This window comes from Schistocerca gregaria, chromosome 5 (genome assembly GCF_023897955.1).
Source record: "Schistocerca gregaria isolate iqSchGreg1 chromosome 5, iqSchGreg1.2, whole genome shotgun sequence".
In the NCBI taxonomy this organism is placed as follows: domain Eukaryota; kingdom Metazoa; phylum Arthropoda; class Insecta; order Orthoptera; family Acrididae; genus Schistocerca; species Schistocerca gregaria.
Window position 1 is genome coordinate 525588961 of NC_064924.1, and position 20218 is coordinate 525609178.

A 20218-nucleotide genomic window follows, 5' to 3' on the forward strand; every position below is an offset into this window, starting at 1 on the left:
GAGTGAATCAAAGCCACTCACCAACCAGTTTCATGTGGCAATAGAAGACAGCTATGATTTCACACCCAGCACAAAATCTCAAGCAACTGGAATAAAATTGCAAGTGAGTCCTGTACATAAGACGGGAAAAAGAACAGACCTGGGAATATTAAAGATCAATATCTTTAATGTCAGTTTGCTGCAGAATTTTTGAGCATTTTCTGGATTTGAATATAATGAATTTCCTTGTGACGTTAAACCTACAGTTCACAAAACAGCAAAGATTTATTAAGCACTGCTAATGAAAGCAAAACGCTGCTTGCCTTTATCTCACATGACATCCGGCAAACTGGGGATGAAATGCATCAGACAGAATCCATATTCCTAAATTTCCAGAAGGTGTTTGACACAGTGCCCCACTGTAGACAGTTAATGAAGGTGTGTGCATACAGAATACATTGTCAGATATGTGTAGTGGTTGGTGAATGTTCATTGGAGACAAGGGTATCATCAGGAAGGCCTCACAGAAGTGCGTAAGGTCTGCTCTTGTTCTCTACATTCATAAACGATCTGATGAAAACGGTGAGTAGCACAATGACAGAATTTCTCTTCAGTGTGATGAAAGGTGGCTTGCTCTAAAGATTGTAAGCCAATGCAGATCAGTATTAACAACAATCATTTTTATGTTCAAATACACTATTGGTGGTATGCTGCTTGACACAGTCATATTGATTAAATATCTAAGTGTAACATCGTAAGGAACAAGTGCACATAAGGTCAGCTGTAGAAATGTTCCGTGATCACAAATGGGAACCTGAGGAAAGGCCAGTTCTTTCTGTGGATCAATGTTGAGAAAGTTTACAGAACTGGCATTTGCAACTTACTGCAGAACAAGTCTACTGTCACCAACATACATATCATGTAAGGGCAATGAGGACAAGACAAGAGGCAAATAGACAGTCATTTTTCCCTTGCTCCAAATGCGAGAGGAACAGGAAAAGGAATGACTGCAAGTGGTAAAAGGTGTACCCTCCATAATGCACCGTATGTTCACTCTGAAATGTGGCAATGTGCTGTGCACGAATTACCACACTTCAGATAAGCAATAAAACTAAAGTTCTATCCTTTCTAATTAAGTGAGCACAGATTAGAATGCATTGGGATGGCAGTCCAACAGACAGCCAGAGCGGAGGTAGCATGCCAAAGGGTTGCTATAAGAGCCAAGTCGGGCATGGTAGGCCAGCACAGTTACTTGCAAGAACTTGAAAGCGGAAGGACACAAAAGCCAGAGGTACCTTAGAAATACAATGCAGCATCCACAGGCGGACACCCCTTGGGGGTGGAGAAAGTGGCCCGGTCCGATCAGTGACTGCTGAAGGGTAAAAAAAGTAGTTCCTTTGAAAAAACTTTAAATTAGATCCAGGGGCCAGAGTAAAATTTGCAGAAGAGTGTATATCAAAAGTGTATTTGCACAGAGAGCAACAGGGAAAGTATAAGGTAAAATGTGTCTGTTTCAAGGGCAGAGATGGTGGCTGACGTCACAAGCAGTTTAGTGGGGGAGAAGGAGCGCATGGCTTGCCAGTGTTGAGGGACTAGCGGTTAGACCAGGAAGCAGTACAGATGGTTGGCAGTTGTGCTCCTGCAAGATTACCAACTAAGCTTTACTTTTTGGCTAAATCTGCATAAGACTGTGACAAAGTAACGTTAGCGTAGGTGGTGGAGTTATTTTGACTGAGAATGAATCTTAATATGCAACTATTACTGAGGTATAGCCACAAATAGTTAACTGAGCAACGCTTAGTGCATGCAATAACACAACAGTCATTGAATATTTTAAGTCAGCTGCTGTGCTCACTCCTGCTGTTGCAATTCTGTTTTTGTTTTCTGCCAATCATCATTATGACCAATTGGTTATTATCATGCTTATTTTTATGTGGAGTACCTAGTATAATTACAGAGTGAGTTCCGTGACACCCGGTAATACAAGATCCTGACCTTGTGCACTAAAAGACTCGCGTCGCAGCTGAGTGAATTATATTAATACGATCACAATTGGGGTTAACCTGACTAAGACAACAACCAAATGCAATAGGTATCTGACAGTGGTATTAAACCCACTTAGAGGGGCATATCTATCTGACCACTATATGGCTGGGTTCTGACACGCAATCTACAAAATTGCAATTTGTTTGTAATAAATTGTATCAAAGGATTTTGAGGCCAATGTGTCTCTAGAATATAATTGCTTTCATCGGAGCTGTGTTGCATTATTTAGTATCACTGGAATTCCTCTCCAAAAGCCTAGCTCTATGTATTTACTAAGTCTAGAATCCACAGGGAGCCGAATAATCTACGATCGGCTGAACTGCAGGTAAGGGCAGGTAAGATTACAGGTCGAGGAAGTGTGGAGGCTGACTTCGCTGCCACCGTGCAGGACCTGCCACGCACCCCTATAAATCTACTGCTTACCATACCATACAGTCCAAGGGGTTCATTAAGTTATAAGTTAGGGTTTGTCATTCATCAGAGGGGATGTTACAAAGTGGTACAATCAGCCGGAAAACGAGTAAACGGATATGCATCACAGAGTAGTAGGAAGTAATTTATGCAAAAGGATAAGTGTTACAGTAGGATAGGGCACTGTAAGTAACTGCAGCAGTAAAGTGACTAAGTAGTTTGGCTTGCATGCTTAGTACGTGGAGACAGTACCAGTTATAAAGGGCTGCGTAGTAGCTGTGAATCGGGTTTGCGTTGTGCAGGCAGGCAGCGTAATCTGGTAAGCTACACTGGGCACGACGAACGGCTGCACAAAGAGGAATGGCACCAGCACGTGGTGGAAGCAGAAGACCAGCAGACAACAGACCATGTGAGGAGGGAGCCGGTGCAGAAGCACCGCACCAAGAGGATGGTGCTAGCAGAACAACACGGGTCATGCAGCAAACAGGCAGTACATTGGAGAAATCGTCAAAAGCTAAGAAACTGAACTGTATACTAACTGTTGAACAGCGTTTTAACTTTAGAAAAGAGAATGGCTTGGCAGGATAAAAGTAGCATAGCAGGGAAAGCCAAGGGTGATACTGAGGAAGTTGTTAAAATGGATAGTATAACGACGGAATTAGACAATGCAGAGGTGTTTAGTCCAGATCTGCATTCAACGAGAATTTTATTGGCGGTTGATAGCAAAGTAGAGACCGAACAGATAAAAGAGGTGCCACTAAACTTGAGTGATTCAATCTCAGAAGGGGTTGAGGCTACTCAAGGCAGGTCAGAATCAGTAGTAGGCCAGATGATTTCGGCAGTACCAGGGGAAGAGAAAAATGTCTTCTTGCTGTCACTTCTTGCAACTCTGACGCAACTTCGGGAAGAAATCAGTAGACATATTAAGCAAGGTAATGAACAAGTAAGCTCCAGTACTGCATTGGAAGTGTCGAACTTGCCTGAGGAGGTGAAGAAAGACATCACATGAGCAGATCACCCAATATAAGTTGCAATTGGAGTAGCATGTAGACATTATACTACAACAAGTGGTATATAAAGTGGGTAGTGAGCTGGACCAAGTGAAGCAGGAATGTGCTAAAGGGCACAAGGGGTTAGATAAAGTAACCAAAGCATTGGATGAGCATGCTACTGCATATCACAACTGAGTTGGAAGTTAAACAGAGGGATTTTGAAATGAAAATAAATACTGAAGTGGGTAATAAAAGTAGTAAGATAAGATCTGAACAAGATACTAGTTTTAAGTTGCATGTTAAGGATACGATTCAGGGATTGGATGCTAGTCGAGCAACGTGTGTGTCTTTTGAAAAACTTCAAGAGGTCCATAATCAGCAGAGGCTGACTGCAGGCAGCTCACTGGAACGGCCCATATAAATACAGATGTTCATGTCCGAGCCAGCAGGGGGGACAAAGTGAAAGGAAAGAGCAAGGAGGCTGTAGGAGATGGCCTTGACATTTGGCAAGGTGCACTGGAGGGGAGAGAGTCAGATGGTGCTGACTGGACGCAGATGACAGCAGACACACGCACAGCGAATATAGAAGAAGAGAGCGAGAGAAGAATGATAGTAGGGAATCCCGCACACAGGAAAGAATGCGAGTAGCTGACAGGCAATTGGCAGCGTCATGAGCACGCTGGAGATAATGAAAACACCACATTAATTGTAGGAGGCAGGCGAACTTATGGAATTGCTCAATTGTTTGAAGAGACGGCATCCAGACCTGAGGATAATAAAAATAGTAACATCTCCTTTAGTCAAAGAGTTTAGGAACTATGCCATCCCAGAGTAAATATGGACTCTGGCAGTACAGATAGTAATGTTAATGTTGCAATAACGGAACAGGAAGGTGCCAGTAGTGAAGAGCAAGAGAGTGGCGTTGTGTTTGAGTTCATGTTTGATGGAAAGAAGCAACATGGACAACCCTTAAGGCTGAACGATGGAGAAGTTGAGCTCCTCAAAACTCGCATTGAATGGGCAAAAGTTGAGCCTATGTGCGAACTGTCGCTTCACAACAGATTGCTTGAAGGTTCTTCGGTTGTCAGGTAGGTAATTTTCAATCCGTAAATGTTAGAGTTTTTCCAGAATTTGGCCGACGAGAGATAACTGCCAATTTGATAGCAGATAGTGAGCCTATTGCCGAGGAGGAGGTTGGAGGAGTGATAAGTCAGATGTTAGTGGATGACAGATCAGAAATTCCCAGAATTTCAGAAGAGTACTTTGCGAGTTTGCCAGCAAAAGAAGATATGGCAGTGTGACCAGTGTCCCCAATGAAAATATATGGTGCTACTGGAACATTGTCAAAGGCTATTCGACAGGAAGGAGTGATGCCAGTGCAGTTAAGGTGAGTAATGGCAGAACATTCATTTCTTCTCATTCCCAGGTTCAATGTAGAGTTATTAGTGGGTGTGTATTTCCTGAATGCGTTTAAAGGTGAACTAAATTTTGAAGACTGTGAGTTGAGATTCCAAGTAGGAGGTAGAAAACTAGTGGTCCCCTTTGTTAAGAGAAAGGAGGTATTTAATAGTCCTAAGGAGGCACAGTACATACTAGAAGGAGACATTGCAACAGAAATGAAATTAGTAACGATACATAGCTTGAGTCGGGGTAAGGATGTGGTGGAGACGATTCAAGAGAAAAAACGAGGGCGTCAGAGTTGGGGAGTTTGTCTGAACAACAGAAAAGGGAACTGACTAAAATTTTAAGACAGGATTGTAGAGACTTTTCTGGTGCACCAGGTGATGTGCAGAATTTTGAGTGCATTTTAACTATTAAGCCAAATGAAGTCTATGCTCCCCAAGACTTGTGTAGTACCATTTGCCCAGAGAAAAGCAGTGCAAGAAGAGATAGACCACATGTTGTCATGGGGACTAATAGAAAGAGCAAGTAGTGAGTATATCAATCTGTTGTTGGTAGCAGCAAGAAGGAAGAAAGCATGCGCCTTGTCTTGGATGCGAGGAGATTGAATGGAACTGTGGAACAAGAGACCGATTGGCAAATATCAATAGACGAACTTTTCCAGAAGTTCCATTGAGTAAAGTTTTTTTTCATCCATGGATGTGACCTGTAGATATTGGAATAGAAGGTTAGCACAACAATCTGGAAATATAAGGAGTTCCTGCATAAAGGAATCTGTTATCAATTTTGCGTCTTGGAATTTGGTCTTAATATTTCTGTGTGTGTCTTTGTAAAAGCCATGTACAAGGTGTTGGGACTTGAGCTAATGGACCAGCTTACTGTGTATGTTGGCATATTAATAGCCACAGAGATGTGGGAGCAGCATTGTGCATTACTGGAAAAAGTTCTGGTGGCCATGCAGAAAGGGGGTATGAAACTTTAAGTTTAGTAAGACAGACTGGCTGAAGGAAAAGGATCCTAAAACCACTGCTTATGTTTTAAAACCCAGTTAGGAACAATAACAAATTGACTTTCATTGCCATTGGAAGCCACTACAAAGTTATCAGTGCATAAAATCAATTAATTATAATTTTCTTTTCAGAACTCTAGTTACTTTATATTACGTAATACAAAAATCACCCAAAATTATTATTTGCTTATAATTTTGCTGTATGAGTGCATGAGAATGATTGAGAGAGTGTATTTGGAACATACGCTGAAACTTAATATGTCATTTTATGTAAGAACTTGTACAAACGAACCGTGGGAAAGTTATGCTGCAACCACAATTCAGATGACGTATGTCTGTGTGAGTTTGCTTTTGATAAAACCAGCCAGAATGAAAGTTAGAGGTGGAATAAGTTTATTTATCAATTTCTAGAATACTTTGAACTTCACTTATTTTGATTAAACAATACACTAGAAATTGAAGTTTTAATGACATCACATTAGTGACTGGATAAGACAAGTTTTGCCTCAAGAATGATCAGGAAGGAACATTCTGATTGGTCGTTTAGATCAATAGCCAATCAGAATTAACCTGTTCCTGCACAAATATAGTGAGGTGGGCAGAGAGTAGAGGAGCTTGAGACAGTCACTTGCTAACCGACCTACGGATAACACCATGTTAGATAGCTCCACAAAAATAGTCTGTAAAGTGAAGAACTAGTGAGTTCATTTCGGTTAGAATGTGTCATGACTGAAGCAACTGGAGTTACGAACATTTTCATGGAAGTTTGGTGTTTCTAAATTAAATAGTTGGAGATTTATGAGTGTGTGAACTTTCTGGTGACAGTAACAATTCTGTACGGCATATTTCATGCTCTGTGCGGAATACTTTGGCGAGCACTTCTTACTAAGAAGACCACTGAAACAACCAAACGTTTAACTCGTAAAGAGTGGTGGGTCTGTGACTGTTAGATCGGGAAAATTAGTGAGGTCAGACTTGCAAAAGTTCTGGCTGCTATTCGAGTGAAAATGTGTTGTACAAAGAGTGAATTTTGAAGGGTAAAGTTTACCGTATTAAATACAGACTCGATAGCCATTTCACGTGTGTCTGTAAGAATAAAAAGCAGATTTTAAATGCTTTCTGCAAGTAGGCTGCATCCTCCGAATGCCCAATTTTTTAAATATGAACTTTCAGGAACTGACATTCACCTTGAGTTACGCGGTTGGTATTAGGTAGTGGTTTCATCAACGCTGCTTTACACTCCCTAGCATGCTATCTGCTACTACTGAGTGAAGGGACGTCAGAAGGAAGGATAATTCAGAGAGAGAATGAAGACAACCGACCCCGGCCCACCGCCTACTTGTACTGGATTCTGATGCAGTATGGAATTCCTATGTGATGGTCTGGAAAGATATTTGCCTATTACACATTACGACCCTCTTCAACTGCTGGCAGTCTCTGTCACTCAAAGATCGGCAGTCTCTATCAGTCATCAGGAATGAGGTCGGCCTGTACGCTTTTGTGCTGTACATGTTCCTTCACATATCCACTTCACTATCACATTGGAAACAGTGGACCTATGAATGTTTAGAAGTATGGAAATCTCGCGTACAGATGTATGACACAAATGACACTCAATCACCTGACATGTTCAAAGTTCATAAGTTCCATGGAGCGCAATATTTTGCTCTCTCACAATGACCACTGAGGTTACTGATATGGAGTACCTGGCAACAGCGGACAACACAATGTACCTAATATGAAAAACATATGTTTTTGTCGGTGTCTGGATACTTTTGATCACATAGTGTATGCTTCTCATCTTGGCAGTTGTTCTTGATTGGAATTTAGGAATATTTACTTCATATTCTTTGGTGAAGGTGTTACGGAAAACCGTGTTTAATAACTCTTCTTTAGTGGCACTGTCATCAGTTACTTCACCGTTGTTATCATGCAGTGACGGTATTAGTTGTGACTTGCCACTGGTGTGAACGACCACAATCTCTTTGGGTTTTCAGATTCTGAGACAGAGTGTCATTGTGGGAATTATTAAAAGCATATCACATTGAAGTGCACTATGTTTTGAACTTTTGAAAAACATTGACAATCTTAGGGATTTTGCGTTCTTTTAAATTTGGCATGATTTTTTCGTCGCTTCTGCAACAGCGATCTGGCCCATTCTGTGTACGATGGGGATCAGCACCATCACTTATTAATTTATGTGGTATATATCTCTCAATTGCCGTCGATACTATCTCTTTGAAATCATTCCAAATCTTTTCTATGCTTATGTAATCAGATCAGAAAAACTTGAGACTGTCTCTTAAAAAGGCCTTAAGAGCATTTTTTTCAGATTTTTTAAATAGCATTTCTTTTTGATTGTTGTAGGTGTTACGGTATTCAGCCTAGCAGCAACTGCCTTGTGGTCGCTAATCCCTGTATTCCTCCTGTATACTCCTTATAAATACCCCAAAATAAATACCCCACTCATACAGTTATAGTTGGTGGGGACTTCAACCTTCCCTCAATATGTTGACAAAAATACTTGTTCAAAACCGGTGGTAGGCAGAAAGTATCTTCCGAGATTGTCCTAAATGCTTTCTCCGAAAATTATTTCAAGCAATTAGTCCACGAACCCACGTGAATTGTAAATGGTTGCGAAAACACACTTGACCTCTTAGCCACAAACAATACAGAGCTGATAGAGAGCATCATGACTGAAACAGGGATTAGTGATCACAAGGTTGTTGTAGATAGGTTCAATACTGTTTCTTCCAAATCCACCAGAAACAAACGGAAAATAATTTTATTTAAAAAAGCGGATAAATTGTCACTAGAAGCCTTCCTAAAAGACAATCTCCATTTCTTCCGAACTGACTATGCAAATGTAGACGAGATGTGGTTCAAATTCAAAGATATAGTAGCAACAGCAATTGAGATATTCATACCTCATAAATTAGTAAGAGATGAAACAGATCCCCCGTGGTACACAAAACATGTCCAAACGCTGTTGCAGAGGCAACGGAAAAAGCATGCGAAGTTCAGAAGAACGCGAAATCCCGAAGATTGGCTAAAATTTACAGACGCGCAAAATTTGGCACGGACTTCGATGCGAAATGCCTTTAATAGGTTCCACAATGAAACATTGTCTCGAAATTTGGTAGAAAATCCGAAGAAATTCTGGTCGTAAGTAATGTACACAAGCGGCAAGATGCAGTCAATACCTTCGCTGCGCAGTGCCGATGGTACTGTTAGCGACAACTGTGCCGCTAAAGCGGAGTTATTGAACACAGTTTTCCGAAATTCCTTCACCAGGGAAGACGAATGGAATATTTCAGAATTTGAAACACGAACATCTGCTAGCATGAGTTTCTTAGAAGTAGATACCTTAGGGGTTGCGAAGCAACTCAATTCGCTTGATACGGGCAAGTCTTCAGGTCCAGATTATATACCGATTAGGTTCCTTTCAGATTACGCTGATACAATAGCTCCCTACTAAGCAATCATATACAACCGCTCGCTCACCAATAGATCTGTACCTACAGATGGAAAATTGTGCAGGTCGCACCATTGTTTAAGAAGGGCAGTAGAAGTAATCCACCCAACTACAGACCTATATCATTGACGTCGGTTTGCGGTAGGGTTTTGGAGCATATACTGTATTCAAACATTAAGAATCACCTCAAAGGGAACGATCTATTAATACGTAATCAGCATGGCTTCAGAAAACATCACTCTTGTGCAACACAGCTAGCTCTTTATTCACACGAAATAATGGCCGCTATCAACAGGGGATCTGAAGTTGATTCCGTATTTCTAGATTTCCGGAAAGCTTTTGACACCGTTCCTCACAAGCGACTTCTAATCAAGCTGCGGGCCTATGGGGTATTGTCTCAGTTGTGCGACTGGATTCGTGATTTCCTGTCAGGAAGGTCGCAGTTCGTAGTTATAGATGGCAAATCATCAAGTAAAACTGAAGTGATATCAGGTGTTCCCCAGGGAAGCGTCCTGGGACCTCTGCTGTTCCTGATCTAAATAAATGACCTGGGTGACAATCTGAGCAGTTCTCTTAGGTTGTTTGCAGATGATGCTGTAATTTACCGTCTAGTAAGGTCATCCAAAGACCATTATCAGTTGCAAAGCGATTTAGAAAAGATTGCTGTATGGTGTGTTAGAAAAGATTGCTGTATGGTGTGGCAGGTGGCAGTTGACGCTAAACAACGAAAAGTGTGAGGTGATCCACATGAGTTCCAAAAGAAATCCGTTGGAACTCGATTACTCAATAAATAGTACAATTCTCAAGGCTGTCAATTCAACTAAGTACCTGGGTGTTAAAATTACGAACAACTTCAGTTGGAAAGACAACATAGATAATATTGTGGGAAAGGCGAGCCAAAGGTTGCGTTTCATTGGCAGGACACTTAGAAGATGCAACAAGTACACTAAAGAGACAGCTTACACTACACTCGTTCATCCTCTGTTAGAATATTGCTGCGCGGTGTGTGATCCTTACCAGGTGGGATTGACGGAGGACATCGAAAGGGTGCAAAAAAAGGGCAGCTCATTTTGTATTATCACGTAATAGGGGAGAGATTGTGGCAGGTATGATACGCGAATTGGGATGGAAGTCATTACAGCAAAGACGTTTTTCGTCGCGGCGAGATCTTTTTACGGAATTTCAGTCACCAAGTTTCTCTTCCGAATGCGAAAATATTTTGTTGAGCCCAATCTATATAGGTAGGAATGATCATCAAAATAAAATAAGAGAAATCAGAGCTCAAACAGAAAGGCTTAGGTGTTTGTTTTTCCCACGTGCTGTTAGGGAGTGGAATAGTAGAGAGATAGTATGATTGTGGTTCGATGAATCCTCTGCCAAGCACTTAAATGTGAATTGCAGAGTAGTCATATAGATGTAGATTTGTCCAGGATTATTTGTTGCTAAAAGGTCGAGTCTGCTTTCGCTACCATTTAAGCTTTGATTGGACTCATGAACTAATTGTTCAAACTAATTTTCTGAGAAAGCATTCAGTACAATTTCATATGACATTTCATGCCTGCCGCTGGCTTCAGACATATAATTTTTCCAGCACATTGAGGGTAGACTGAAGTCACCACTGACTATAATTGTATGAGTGGGGTACCTATTTAAAATTAGACTCAAGTTTTCTTTGAACTATTCTGCAACTATATCTTCTGAGTCGGGGGGGGGGGGGGGGGGGCAAAATGAAGGAATTAATAGATTAGTCCAACTGACAAGTATAATCTCTACTCATACTATTTCACAGGAACTACCTACTTCACTACAATTAGGACTATACCAATTTTTTTGGATTATCCAAATTCCATCCACGAAAACATTCAGTTTAATGCAGAAATTTACAAAATAAATAGGGCTACCCCATATACTACGATCATGGCACATTGGGACCTACAACACCCAGCACACAGGTATGTTAGCAAAAGCAGACAGTTCTTTCAACCATAGCACACAAGGCATACAGTTTGGCTTTTTATGTTTCAAAGCTGTTTTTCAGGTATGTCATTTGAATTTGTGAGCCGAGGGTGTCAGATTGTTAGTGGAAGATTTTTGCATATTTTGGCTGATGGAGTCATGTTTGTGTTTGGAATTATTGGTTCAATGTAGTTGTTATAGTCAGAAATTTAATATTATTTTTCTTTTCTTTTTTTATGTCAGGGCTATGACAGAAACTCTTGAGTAGGTCATTGTTGCATTTGGCAAACATATGTTGTCTATCATCATGTTCCTACAGTTATTGGGACTGCTTGCAGATGATGTCTCTGGTTGTTAAGTATTTTTTGTGGTTTTATTTATTTTTTATATTAATATATATGGTACGCGAGTTTATTTTTATAGGCATAATCCATATCACTTCAGGCATGGGGCTTACCTTCATAGTCTCGGATGTTATTGAATTTAGCATATGTTGAAGTTCAGGAGTAAGTAAGAAACAGGTATTTTTTTGTTTTCTCCATAAAAAAGAATCCTGCCTAGAGATACAGGCGTCCAAAGATGACACCCCAAACACCATTTTGAAGACATGCGAATTCCGGAAAACTTTTTTAAATGCTGTATCTCTGTAACAATTCAAGATATTTTGTTACAGTTTTTTTTATTTGAAAGATAATTGCTTTATGATTACAATGGTATCCTCCACTTGGACATATCTGTCAAAGTTCTTTGACTGTCGCCTTTTGAATTTTTTTTATGATTTTAAAGATTTTTTTTTCCCCAGAAATGACGATCCAGAAAAGTTAGATTTTTTTCCCCCTGTTGATTAGTACCATGTAGTATCATATCTCTGTAAAGGAGAGCTTTCACTTTTCAGTTGGCCAGGTTTTATTTTAAAAAACATTTTTTTTTTAACTTTCAAGGGTAATGGATGTCTTCACTGAAGCTGTTTCTTGTTAATTTCTTTGTTACAATGTTTATTTCTATTGTCTTTGTTGCAGTTATTTCTCATCACTTTCTTTGTTGCAGTTCTTTCTTTTCACTTTCATTGTTGCAGATATTTCAGACAGTATGTCATAGTTTCTTGTCAGTTTCTTTGTTGCGGTTGTTCACTGCTGGTTTTTGTATTGTAGTTGTTCAGTCCTAATTGTTTACTGAAGAGGCTTCCAAGAAATCTCAGACCATCCAGTGAGTTCTGTGTTTTGATGAGGAATTTGCCAGTTGACATAGCTTCAGTGTGTTTTGTGAAAAGGACTGTCTGAAATGTCTTCTGACTGGGGCCATAGGAGAGTGAAGTGTGCTGACTATTTGCATATCCATAAAAGAATGATATATAAGACAGACAAAAAACAACAAAGTATTTTTTAATTGTGTTTGTAATTATTTTTTCATAACTTCCAATTGAATCCCAAAGTTGAAATTCATACTGAAGTTTGTATCATAAAGGTCTATTAACTATGAAATTTTCAGATTTTTATCTGGTCCCCCAACAAAAGATTTTGCAGACCACAAAATGGAAAAATTAAAAAAATCCATTTTTTAAAATGGTGTATTTTTTAAGTTTACACTGCTCACCATTGATAATCTATAAAAAGTAACTATACTATACAGTGAAATAGCAGAAAAGATATTAAAGCTGAGAAATTAATCTTTCTTTGGAAAACTACTGTTCAAAAATTGAGTTTTTTATATTTGTGGCTGATAATTTTGAACTATTAAAAATATATTGAAGAATATATTCAGCTAAATGATAATGATGTTAATTTATAGCCCAGAGTGTGTTGAACTAAATGCATTTTATCTGAAAAACTTAGGACAATCCACTACTGAATAATTGTAAAATATGTAGATGCTTGCAAATATGAAAAAACACATGCGGCCTTGAACAAATATGGCCGCCATTTCAAAATAATAAACACTAATTTTTTTAAAAAATATTTTTGGGGAATTCACCCAGCAAATACAAATTTTTTTCTGAGATGGTCAAGCAACCAGTGCTGGACCACTTGGTATGGACTGACCGACATCTGAAGAAATTGCAACAGCACATTGCAGAAGTGAAAGGGTGTGTACAGGCTGAAGAACTATGTTTAGTGCTTCACTGTTATTTTGCTGAGAACTGGTCTGTAATTCTCCCAAAAGAAGTACAAGGGTATCATTGGAGTAATGACCAGGTTTAAACTTTTACAGGAGTGACATATTTTCAAAACAAGACTGCAAGTGCTATTATAAGTGATGACACAGGACATGACTTAGCACATGCTTTGCCAACAATGCACAAAATTCTTCAACTGCAAACAGGGGCAGAGAAGATCATCATTATTTCTGATGGTGCTCCTAGTCATTTTAAAAACTGATATCAGCTGTTTGAATTGAGTAAGTCGCCTGTGCCAATTGACTGGGTATACAGGGCTACTGGTCATGGGACGGGGCCTTGTGATGGTGTAGTAGGCCATCTGAAGCACCATGCTACAAAACATAATCTTTCCAGACTAAATACAGCTGTGATTCAGAATGCTGAGGATTTTACGAGAGTCATGAAAACTTACACATCCACAGCACTCATTCTTTTGTCCAAAGAGGAAATCGAAAAATTCTGTGGGCAGAAAAAAGAATGTTCCAAACAAACTATTCCTGTGAACAGAATTCAGAACACACATTTTTGGACTCAAAGTGATGGATGAACTCATATTGCACACACTTTAAAGAGCAAGAAAGAAGAAATTTTGCTTGTTCAACTAACACCTCAGAAACAACAGGATAATATTCAGATTCACAACCTGAGAAGGGGGATCCAGAATGAGATTTTCACTCTGCAGCGGAGTGTGCGCTGATATGAAACTTCCTGGCAGATTAAAACTGTGTGGCTGACCAAGACTCAAACTCGGGACCTTTGCCTTTCGCGGGCAAGCGCTCTACCAACTGAGTTACCGAAGCATGACTCATGCCCGGTCCTCACAGCTTTACTTCTGCCAGTATCTCGTCTCCTACCTTCCAAACTTTACAGAAGCTCACCTGTGAAGGTCCCGAGTTCGAGTCTCAGTCGGGCACATAGTTTTAATCTGCCAGGAAGTTTGAGAAGGGGGATGATTGTGACGTGTGTGTATGACTGCAACTGGTGGACTTCACAGATTATAGACACCAGTTAAGAATTAAACAAAATTGTAGTGAAGTTTATGCCAATACATGGACCAGCTGCTGGATATAGGTGCCAAGAACGACACTGCTCCACGAGGAAGCAGGCAGCCCTTTCCTGCGGGATCGCCTCTGGCAAATCACCAGGGTGTTCTACAACAATGTGGCAGCCGCTAAATTAGTGGGAGGGGCCAACAGGTCCACCACAGACCGACAACACGTTGGCCCGACCTACTGCGGGAGTAGTTCTCTCCCGTAGTCCCGATGAAGATACAAAGAGCATCTCTACAGCCAGAGACGCTCACTGAGGACAGCTCATCAAGATAGGTCCCACTGCCAACAACCTAGGTCAACGCAGGAACAGCAGCTCAGCTGCTTACACTGCCTCTACACCTGGCATATGTCACCAGTGTTCTACAGCATTCTGAATCTTGGTGGTACATCAGCACACCTAACGATGGCAACAAGGTCGACTGCCGAAATATTGTGTTCTTTGTACATTCAAGCAACAATGCCATCAGTGCTCGCTTCCTGTTCATAATCTTTTGAAGACTGAAAGTGCTCCAGTTCCTATTGGTTCAACAGGAAGACATCACTCTATATCAAATGAAGATACTGAAGCAGTGGAAGACATTTTGAGTTCATTGACTGTCTAATTTCAATAAAAAAAACAGAGTGCACAGTAGTTGTATAAATTCAAACCAAAACGTCTTTGGACCTTTCACATACATTTTGGAACCATTTAAAATGCTTGAAAAATGAGACTCTTACTCAACTTTAAAAACTAAAATTATGTTAAATAAGGTTAGATTTTTATTTTTATGAGCCTGCCGTGTGATAATGTGGTAATAAAACAGGTTTTACGCCTGGCAAAAATTTCAATTGTGTATAAAACCTGTTCAACTTGAAAGTGGAAGCTCTCCTTTTCAGAGAATGTAGAACTATATGGCACTAATCAACAGAAAACAAAAAAAGTATTAGCAGGTTCAGAATGATATATAGTAAAAGAACTGTAACAGATAAGTTCAAATGTAGGATTTCTTCGTAAATCATAAAGCAATTATCTTTCAAATAAAATAAAAATATCTAGAACAGTTCCAGAGTTACATCATTTTAATTTTTTTTCCAAAATTCGCGTCTTCGCACAGTGTCATCTTTGGAGGACTGTATCTCGGAGCAAGATTTTTTTTTTTTGTTGAAGCAAACAGAAACATACACATTCCTGAATTAGTCCTTCATTTTAAAACATGCTAAATTCAATAACATCCGAGACTATGAAGGTAACATTTTTTCCTACCCTGCCTGAATTGATATGGACTAAGCCTATAGTTGTTTGTGTATACTGCATTTTTTGTGATGATTCAAGTTTTTTTGAATTTCGCATTTTCACTTTTTAGTGGTTGGTTGTTTTGGGAAGGAGACCAGACAGCGAGGTCATCAGTCTCATCGGATTAGGGAAGGGTGGGGAAGGAAGTCAGCTGTGCCCTTTGAAAGGAACCATCCCGGCATTTGCCAGGAGCGATTTAGGGAAATCATGGAAGACCTAAATCAGGATGGCCGGACGTGGGATTGAACCCGTTGTCCCTTGTTAGTGTCTGATAATAGTGTTGGATTGTGGTTGACAGGTATCACAGATATTGGTTTACCGTCATTGGTAAGGTTGTGGTTTTTTTTTTTTTTTTTTTTTTTTTTTTTATTATTAGTTTTGTGAGTGAGATTTGGTTTGTTGTATTGTGGACTTCGTTTCAAACAGACAGGGTAAGTGAAGGTTTGGAAGTGATTTGACAATTTTAGTGTGTTGGTTTCTGCTACTGCGGGTTTCATTTTAGCTACCATATAGGTCAAGTGAAATATGGGGGCTTCGTTTGAGCTAGCCTATATAGATCAAGTGAAATTTGTGATAACGGGTTTTTGAATTTTGTGTGGGTTGCTGTTACTGTGGTTTTCATTCAAGCTATATACATCAAGTGAAATTTATGATACCAATGCTTTTCTTTTTAACATTTTTGGGTGGTGTTCAATGATGTGAATTTCATGTGTTTGATACTTAGGTTAATATTATTTTTAGAGTGGTGGTGTTATTATTACTATTGTAAATGTAGTCTGACCCCACCCAAAACATCCTATGCCCCACAACTGTGTTGTTAGTTTCATTCTATTGTTAAAGTTAAATATTTCATGTAAGTTTCTTTTAATTGTGCCTGTTTGCAACCTGACTTGTCTCCTTTACAATAAGTAGCAATCTGTCTTTTCCTACACTGTAAGTATTTCATGTGTTATTTATGTTTTTTCATGAGCGCAATGAGCAAATATATGATTGCTATATTATATATGCTTGAAATAGGGACGTCCACCATCTTTATGAACCACAGGCCAAAGCAGACAGGTGGAATTGCAACTTTCAGTTCATCCTTTTTTGCCACACATTGGAAGTATTTCCTATGTGTCAGAGCATTAGAGACCAGCATACTAAAGGGCCTTCCACTCTTCAGTGAAGTTGATAGCTCCACCTATTCCGAGGACTTTGTGTGACCCAAGGTAGGCATTTACTAGAGCCCTGGGAGTGCAGATTTTCACAGGACCAGTTTGTGTAGAATGTTCACGAAGTTGACAGCATCAATACCTCTAATTCCATGGTCTATGATACAAGCATCCACTTTATCTTATTGTGACTTTTGTTAAAATTACATCTGCAATTTGCATGTTGACAGATCTGATGACTAGGAGGAGGAGGATAAAGCCCCAGTAAATTTCCTATGAATAACTATGAAAGTCATTGCAACAGTGATACTTTCATCAATGATTCTAAATCACAGTTTTTATGTTCAACTGTGAAGTCCTTCCTCAACTGGTTAAGGACACTACTTCATATCTTTGCTGCCCAATTATCATTTATAAATGATTAGCATACAGGGAAACAAGTGTTGTGTAGTGTCCCACAGATTTAAATGGCAGTCATAAGTGCAGAAATGTCCACATACCTAATCATCAGCGAAGGAATTCAGATTGTTATGACTTCATGCTCAAAGTAATACACACCATTAACAGTGTGATGAAAATAAAAAATAACTGCAATAACTCTCTGACAGTTAGCCTGCTTACAGAGCTAAATATTCAGTTATGCCTCAAACTGATGAAAGGTCATCACAGGCATCCTTTACGTGAGACCTTGCAATGATCTAGAGATTTAGATTACTATGACGCACCTAGTAGGGATGACCATACTGGAAGATAGATGAAAGCACTCTAACTCCCAGTAACATATCTCCCCAAAACATTAAGCACAGGCTGTAAACAACACAGAGGAAGGACAGGATAAAGAACAGAATCAATAATCATTTGCTATCAACACTAGAAAACTGAAAGTTAACTAGAGGTAGCCTACAAAGAAGCCATTCAATCTCAGGTCGAAGCGATGTAACAGTGAAATATACGTAAGTTTATACCAGTGAAGGATCTGTGTTACAGCAAGGAGTATGCAAAGCTACAGTTCTCAAACTAACACCACCCTTTTTGGACAAGCCACAGCCAATAATCCTTAGTTCAGGGTTTCTAGCAACATGATATTGAGCTTGATGCTGCACATTCTTGAACACTAGGGGATGTCAAACATTAATCTAAACTGCTGTTACTAGTAGTTTCCACATTTCTGCAAATACAATAGGTTCTGTCTCACCAGTTGACAAAATAGAGGGGGAAAAAAAAACGGATCACAGAAAGATGGTAGAAGTTCACGCACAATGAATCGTTGTGGCTCACTTCAAAGCACTGGTTCTGACAATCCAATGACAGTTACAGATCATCACACTGTCAACATTTACCTAGTTGGAGACAGGAGATGCAGTGAAGGTATAAATGTCTCATGCATATTTTGGGCACAATGTGCAACGAAAACTTGAGAATTGCTAATAGATGTTGTTTCTTTGGGCATATATCTATCCAAAGCATTCAACAATTTATTAACTCCTTTCCAACACAGAAAACATCCAGTATCATTTACACATACAAGGTCAAATTGTGAGCACGTAAACATATGTCCCACATTCAAATAAATTTGTACATAAGGTTTCAACGCCAGCAAAAGCAAGCACTGCGAGCTTCACGTCAAGAACGATCCAACAAGTGGTTTAATTATGAATATCAGTAAAGCTAATCTGGACTGAGTCCCAAAGTTCGTGAAAACATAACAAATCTACTTGGAGATCTACTGGAAGGGATCACAAATAAATGCCCTCATGGAAACGAGGGATGTCTATTTATATCAACTCTAATCCCTCTCCTAAGATTTTACAGGTCATTCGTAACTCTGATGCATGATTAGACTGAAAATTTCCGCTTCATTTATTACTTCATCATAAACATATTTTCAATTTCACTAATCAATCTAAAACAGGAAATGGACAGCATAATAAATTGGCAAACAAGATTGTGATGTCAATGACGCACACACGAAAATGGTGCACATTGGTCCACCACTTTATCTTAGCTCCATATTTCCAGCACGACAGGATTAAACACGCACGGCATACACAGACGCATGGTAAGGCAGAAGAGCTATATTTCAAATTACAGCTGAACGTTAATTTTACTGAGTAAACAAAATTACGCATACGACCCTCAGAGATGCATACCAATTGGCATTTATAACGAAAATCTGATAAAGCACTGCATTTTATTTTTTAAGGGTGTAATATTATAACCAACAGCATTAATGCAAAACATACACACGCATGTTCCGTGCTTCCACTTACATGTTCTCAACACCATTTTCATTTACAATCACATAAATAAGCACCAAAATTATGTTCAATCAACACAAACATTAACCTCCCCAAATTTCTGTAAAAATTAAACAGCCCTCGTTGTTTACAGCATGAAAGCAAATACATTAGCTATGAAAGATGTACCAATCATAATTATTGCTGCAGGTCGATTAGCGTCGATACATGGAAAGGATCCGAACATAAAAACATTCCATAGTGCATTGCAAGTGATGGCATTCACACACTCAATCATAGACACATAAAGGAATGGAACTGAACGAAAGGGTAAAGTCTGCGTCAAAAAATCAGCATGGATTCAGAAATCATCGCTATGGGAAATCCAATTTGCCATTTTCTAGCACGTTATCCCGCGAACCATGAATGATGGTCAACAGGCGATTCCATATTCTCAGATTTTCGGAAATCTTTCGGCACAATGCCACACTAAACGCTCTTAACAAGGGTGCGAACCTGCTAAATAAGTTCTCGGTTACATGAGTAGCTCGTACATTTTTAAGTGACAGACCCGTCAGGAATACTCTGAGAAGTATTATATTTTCTACATCCATAAACGATCTCACGATAAGGGTGAGAAGTAAAATGAGACTATTTGTTGATGACGCTTTAATATACGAGAGAGTGTTGTCGATGAGAGACTACAGGAGGATACGGGATCTCTTAGACAGAGTTTCTCCTTGGTGTGATGAATAGCAGCTTGTTCCAAATGTAAAAAACAGTAGCTTAATGTAAGTAAATAAGACAAACAATCCTGTAATGTCTGAACAACAGTGTTAGTGACGTGCTGCTTGGGACAGTCAGATTGATTAAACATCTAGGTTAGCATTTCCAAAGCTACAAGATATAGAACGAACACTTAAGGTCAGTCATGGGGAAATTATATGTACGACTTCAATTTATCTGGAGAATTCTAGGAAAATACAGTTCATCTATAAAGGAGACTACATATAGACACTTGTGTGACTCATCTTTTTGCAATGCTCGAATGTTTGGGATCGTCATCAGATCGGATTAA

At 39.4% G+C, this 20218-nt stretch overlaps 1 protein-coding gene across 1 annotated transcript in view; it reads right to left on the minus strand.

The window, feature by feature from the left end:
- LOC126272287 (28S ribosomal protein S29, mitochondrial) overlaps positions 1–19322 on the minus strand; it is an 87680-nt gene extending 68358 nt beyond the window's left edge. Inside the window, exon 1 of the mRNA XM_049975047.1 lies at positions 19174–19322. Within this exon, the coding sequence (XP_049831004.1) occupies positions 19174–19195 (22 nt within the window). The 5' untranslated portion in view covers positions 19196–19322. The remainder of the gene's footprint in view (positions 1–19173) is intronic.
- Between the last annotated feature and the right edge of the window lie 896 nt (positions 19323–20218).